The 6754-nt window shown below is 60.5% G+C and overlaps 1 protein-coding gene across 1 annotated transcript; it reads left to right on the top strand.

Moving 5' to 3' along the window:
- Positions 1 to 1319: 1319 nt before the first annotated feature.
- Positions 1320 to 4323, top strand: B4GAT1 (beta-1,4-glucuronyltransferase 1). The gene is given in 5 exon segments (XM_061348623.1): positions 1320 to 1569; positions 1572 to 2330; positions 2367 to 2492; positions 2790 to 3134; positions 4132 to 4323. Coding segments are annotated over 5 exon segments (1629 nt in total). The 5' UTR covers positions 1320 to 1362.
- The last annotated feature ends 2431 nt before the right edge of the window (positions 4324 to 6754 follow it).

The raw sequence follows: 6754 nt of genomic DNA on the forward strand, positions 1-6754 counted from the left end.
GGGACTGGCTCCCATTGACCCCCAACATCCCCTGGAGGCCCCGTGGCCCTGACACCCCCTTGGAAATAAAGTGGCCTCCGTGTCCCTGTGCCTGTGGCAGCTTCTTTATAGGGACAAAGGGGGGGGGGACCCAGGGGTTTGGGGGGTCCTATGGGCTTGGGGGGGACCCAGGGATTTCGGGGGTCCCATGGGCTTGGAGGGGGACCCAGGGATTTGGGGGGTTACAGGGGCTTGGGGGGGGACCCAGGGATTTGGGGGGTTACAGGGGCTTGAGGGGAGACCCAGGGGTGTGGGGGGGTCTCGAAGGTGCAGGGAGGGACCCAGACATTGGGGGGGATCCCTGTGCTTGGGGGTACCCCGGGCTGTGGGGGGGTTCCGGGGGTCCGGACGGCCCCAGGCTGCGACCGCTGCGGAGACACGGCAGGACCCGCGCTGCGCACAGGCCACGCCCCCATCGCTGTAACCACGCCCCCATCCCTAGTAACCCCGCCCACCTCCCGCCTTGACCGAGCCCCCTTTCAGCCCGCCCTGGCCCCGCCCCGCGCATGCGCGGTTCCTCCGGCGGCGCGGTGCGGTGAGGTCGCGGGTCCCGGTTCCCCCCGGTCCCATCCCGGTCCCTTCCCTGCGCTGGGCTCGGGATAACCCCGAACTGGGACCGGTTCCCTCCCGAGCTGGGTCCGAGCACTCCCATACTGGTCCCAGTAACCCCTTATTGGTCCTAGCACCCCCATACTGGTCCTAGCACCCCCCATACTGGTTCCAGTAACCCCATACTGGTACTAGCACCCCCATACTGGTCCTAGCACCCCCGTACTGGTCCCAGTAACCCCATACTGGTGCTAGCACCCCCATATTGGTCCCAGTAACCCCATACTGGTACTAGCACCCCCATACTGGTCCTAGCACCCCCCGTACTGGTCCCAGTAACCCCATACTGGCACTAGCACCCCATATTAGTCCCAGTAACCCCATACTGGTCCCAGTAACCCCCTTACTGGTCCCAATAACCCCATACTGGTCATAGCACCCCCATACTGGTCCCAGTAACCCCCTTACTGGTCCCAGTGATCCCATACTGGTCCTAGCACCCCCATACTGATCCTAGCACCCCCGTATTGGTCCCAGTGATCCCATAGTGCTCCCAGCATGCCGTACTGGTCCATGCTCAGCACCAATCCCAGTGCCCGCCCCGGACTGGTCCCATTGACCTCATCCAGACCCCAGTGTCCCCCAGCAGCGCACCAGTAACGCCCAGCATCCCCCAGCCACCCCCCCCCTCCCCTCCCCACTCCCATTGGCTCCTTCCCAGTGCCCCCCTCCCAGTATCCCCAGTTTGGGGGGGGGGGGGGGGGCCCGCACGCCATGGGCCGAGGGCGGCTCTTGGGGGGCTGCGCGTGGCTCCTGGGGGGGCTGGCGCTGCTGCAGACCCTTTACCTGCGAGCGCTGCCCCCCCCCGCCCCCCCCCGCCGCCGCCCCCCCCCCTTTAAACCTCTGCCCCCCCCCAGGGGGGTTCTGGACGCTTCCGGAACGTTCCGGTTGTACCGGGATGTGTTGGGGCCCCCCCCCCGTCCTGGGCGTCCCCCCCGGACTTGGTCCTGGCCACGCACGGGACCCCGGGGCGGGCGGCGGCGGCGCTGGGGGGGGCGCTGGAAGGGGGCAGATGGGGGGGGCCCCTCTCGGTCGCAGTTTTCGGGGTCCCCCGTGCGGGGCTGGGGCAGCTCCTGCGGGCAATGGGGGGGCCCTGCCGGGGGCTCCGGGGGCGCCTTCGGCTCCACGTGGTGCTGGGGGCGGCGGAGCCCCCCCCCATCCTAACGCCCCCCCTTTCCCCATCTCGGGGTCCCGCAGCGCCGGGGGGGTGCAGGGGGGCTCTGGGGCGCGTGGCGGCCGCGGACCCCCCCAGTTACACTTTGGGGGTGCCGTACCCAGGGAACCTCCTGAGGAACCTGGCCTGGGCAGGGGCGGCCACGGGGGGGGGGTTTGGGGGGGACAATGGGGGTCCCGGCCCCCCCAGCCCTATGGGGAGCCGCTTTGTGCTGCTGCTGGATGCGGATGTGGTCCCCAGCCGGGGGCTGCGGGAGGGGTTCCTGAGGGCGCTGAGAGGGGGGGGACCCCCATTGTGGGGAGATGGGGGGGACACCCCATTATTGAGGGCATCTGATGGCATCAAAGGGGTCCGCAACGCCCTGGATCCCCCCCACCAGGGTTTTGGGGTCCCCAATGAGCATCAGGGGCTCGACACCCTGGGAGTCCCCAATAGGGTGGGGAGCCCCAATGATGTCCTGGGGGTCCCCAAAGGCTTCCATGACCCGGGGGTCCCCAGTGTCTTGGAGGTCCCCAATGTCCCAAGGGACCTCAATGTCCTAAAGGGCCCCAGTGTTCTAAAGGACCCCAATGTCCCAAGGGACCCCAGTGTTCTAAGGGACCCCAACATCTTAAAGGACCCCAATGCCTTGGAAGACCCCAACATCCTAAAGGACCCCAAAGCCTTGGAGGTCCCCAGCATCCTAAAGGACCCCAATATCCCCAAGGACCCCAAAGCTTTGGAGGTCCCCAGCATCCTAAAGGACCCCAATATCCCCAAGGACCCCAAAGCTTTGGAGGTCCCCAGCATCCTAAGGGACCCCAACATCCCAGAGGACCCCAAAGCCTTGGAGGTCCCCAGCATCCTAAAGGACCCCAAAGCTTTGGAGGTCCCCAGCACCCTAGGGGACCCCAATGTCCCCAAAGCTTTGGAGGTCCCCAGCACCCTAGGGGACCCCAATATCCCCAAGCACCCCAATATCCCAGAGGACCCCAATGCCCCAGGTCCCTCACATCCACCCTGGACCCAGGTGCTCTTCGTGCTCCCAGCCTTTGAGGTGCGTTTGGGTACCCCGATACCGGGGACGAAGGCAGAGCTGCGGCGTCTATGGGGCACGGGGGATGCTCGGCCCTTCTATGGGGCGCTGTGCCCCCGGTGCCAGGCACCCACGGACTATGGGCGCTGGTGGGCGCTGCCGCCCACCCCACACCTGCGGGTGGCCTATGAAGCCCCATGGCGTGACCCATGGGAGCCCTTTTATGTGGGGCCGGCCCACGGCGTCCCCCCCTTCGATGAGCGCTTCCTGCAGTACGGCTTCAACCGCATCAGCCAGGTGATGGGGGGTGCTCGGGGGGCTATGGGGTGGCCATGGGGGCTGTGGGTGCTGTGGGGTGGCCATGGGGACCATAGGGTGGCCATGGGGGCTGTCGGGGCTGTGGGGTGGCCATGGGGACCATAGGGTGGCCATGGGGGCTGTCGGGGCTGTGGGGTGGCCATGGGGACCATAGGGTGGCCATGGGGACTGTGAGTGCTGGGGGGGGGGCATGGGGACCATAGGGTGGCCATGGGGACTGTGGGTGCTATGGGGGGGCATGGGGACCATAGGGTGGCCATGGGGGCTGTGGGTGCTGGGGGGGGGGGCATGGGGACCATAGGGTGGCCATGGGGGCTGTGGGTGCCTTTTGGGGACCATGGGGACCATAGGGTGGCCATGGGGACCATAGGGTGGCCATGGGACTGTGGGTGCTGGGGGGGGGCCATGGGGACCATAGGGTGGCCATGGGGGCTGTGGGTCCTGTGGGGGGGGCCATGGGGACTGTGGGTGCTGGGGGGGGGGACCATGGGGACCATAGGGTGGCCATGGGGACTGTGGGTGCTATGGGGGGGCATGGGGACCATAGGGTGGTCTATATGGGTGCTATAGGGGTCTCTGAGTGCTATAGAAGTCTGTATGGGTGCTATAGGGGTCTCTGGGTGCTATAGGGGTCTCTGGGTGCTATACAAGTCTATATGGGGCTATAGAAGGGCTATATGGGGCTATAGAAGTCTCTATGGGTGCTATAGAAGTCTCTGGGTGCTATAGAAGGGCTGTATGGGGCTATAGAAGGGCTATATGGGGCTATGGAAGGGCTATATGGGGCTAGAGAAGGCCTATATGGGGCTATGGAAGGGCTATATGGAGCTATAGAAGGGCTCTATGGGTGCTATAGAAGGGCTATATGGGGCTATAGAAGGGCTATGTGGGTGCTATAGAAGGGCTCTATGGGGCTATAGGAGCCTCAATGGGCGCTATAGGGCTCTGTGGGGCTCCGTGCCCGCTCTCCCCCCAGGCGTGCGAGCTGCACGTGGCCGGGTTCCGTTTCGCGGTGCTGGACGGGGCCTTCGTGGTTCACGGCGGCTTCAAGGAGGCCTCGGGCTTCCACGGGGGCCGCGGCGCGGAGCAGCACCGGAACCGCCTCCTCTTCCGCCGCTTCCGCGCCGACCTGGGCCAGCGCTACCCCGGATCCCCCCGGCGCTGCTGAGCACGGGCACGGGCATGGAGGTGGGTGCTGCACGTGGGACATGGACATGGATGTCAGTGCTCCACATGGGACATTGAACATGGGACATGGGCATGGGCATGGACATGGGTGCTGCAGATGGAACATGGGACATGGACATGGAGGTGGGTGCTGCACATGGGACATGGGCATGGATGTCAGTGCTGCACATGAGACATGGACATGGACATGGATGTCAGTGCTCCACATGGGACATGGATGCTGCAGATGAAACATGGGACATGGACATGGATGCTGCACATGGGACATGGGACATGGGCATGGAGGTGGGTGCTGCACATGGGACATGGATGCTGCAGATGGAACATGGGACATGGACATGGATGCTGCACATGGGACATGGAACGTGGGACATGGATGCTGCACATGGAACATGGGACATGGACGTGGATGTGGGTGCTCCACATGGGACATGGAACATGGATGCTGCAGATGGAACATGGGACATGGACATGGATGCTGCACATGGGACATGGAGGTGGGTGCTCCACATGGGACTTGGAACATGGGACATGGACATGGATGTCAGTGCTCCACATGGGACATGGACATGGATGCTCCACTTGGGACACTGAACACGTGGGTGCTGCACATGAGACATGGAACATGGAACATGGGACATGGAACATGGATGCAGCACATGGGACATTGAACATAGGACATGGGATGTGGGACATGGACATGGATGTGGGTGCTCCACATGGGACATGGACATGGATGCTGCAGATGGGACATGGAACATGGACATGGATTTGGGACATGGAGCATGGGCATGGATGCTGCACATGGGGCATGGACATGGATGTCGGTGCTCCACATGGGACATGGAACATGGGACGTGGACGTGGATGTGGGTGCTCCACATGGGACATGGATGTGGGTGCTCTCCATTGGCCACATGGGGCCGCATGGCCCCTGCTGCCCTCAATAAAGGCAACCACTGGCTCCCAATGACCCTGTGCTGGTGATGCTGGGGGGGGGGGGGGGGCTCTATGTGGGGTCTGTCCATGGAGGTGTGGGGGAGGGGTTGGAGTCATGGAACCAACCATGGGGGAAGGGGCTTTAGGCTCCTCCAGTCCAACCCTTACCCAGCCCTGCCAAGGCCACCCCATGGCACTGGGGGGGTGCGAGCACCCCCAGGCCTGTTCCAATGGGGCAGGAATTGCCCCTCAGCTCCATCCAGACCTCCCCATGGGGCCGCTTGAGGCCGGTTCCTCTTGTCCCATCCCTTGGGAGCAGATAATAAAGAATATAGGATAATAGAGTAGAATATCATGCCATACAATAGATACTATTGCATTAAAATAGAACAAAACTCACTACATAAACATAGATGGTGATTCAATATACCAGAATAGAACAGAAAAAATCATTCAATCAAAAGATGTCATCTAGAAGGTGATCTAATGTGTCTTATTAGAATAGAATAGAAACATTGCCTAATAATATGGTAGAATACAATGTGATAAATCTCATTGCATAAGAATGTATCTTTATGCATCATAATGCATCATAATATAAAGTTAATGCAATATAGTTTATTAGAACATAACTTATGACAAGAATATAGTAGAATATAATGTAATATATCTGAATGGAATAGACTGCATCGTTACATGGCAATATGCTATAATATAATGCAATTTGGTGGATCTTCTTACAGTAGAATAGTGGAATAGAATATGTACACCATCATATAAGACTATGATAGAATAACATTTAATATAATATTACATAAGAATATGATATTATATCTTATTACAATAATATAATACAATATAATTCATATATCTTCTTACATAAGAGTATAATACAATAGAAATGGAAACTACATGGCCAACCAGGAGCCATAGATGAGAGCGGCAGCTCCCAGCATGCACCGGGGCAATATGGCCGACAGGGAGCCATCGAGAGCTACTTCTCCCAGCATGCATCGGGGCAACATGGCCGACAGGGATCCATCGAGAGCTACTTCTCCCGGCATGCACCGGGGCAACATGGCCGACAGGGAGCCATCGAGAACTACTTCTCCCAGCATGCATCGGGGTAACATGGCCGACAGGGAGCCATCGAGAACTACTTCTCCCAGCATGCATCGGGGCAACATGGCCGACGGGGATCCATTGATAACTACAGCTCCCGGCATGCATCGGGGCAACATGGCCGACAGGGAGCCATCGAGAACTACTTCTCCCAGCATGCATCGGGGCAACATGGCCGACGGGTTCCATTGATAACTACAGCTCCCGGCATGCATCGGGGCAACATGGCCGACAGGGAGCCATCGAGAACTACTTCTCCCAGCATGCATCGGGGCAACATGGCCGACAGGGAGCCATCGAGAACTACTCCTTCCGACATGCATCGGGGCAACATGGCCGACCGATAGCCC

Source organism: Neopsephotus bourkii, unplaced genomic scaffold (genome assembly GCF_033783945.1).
Source record: "Neopsephotus bourkii isolate Nb327-2 ecotype Australia unplaced genomic scaffold, CSIRO-AGI_Nbou_v1 NB_365, whole genome shotgun sequence".
Classification (NCBI taxonomy): domain Eukaryota; kingdom Metazoa; phylum Chordata; class Aves; order Psittaciformes; family Psittacidae; genus Neopsephotus; species Neopsephotus bourkii.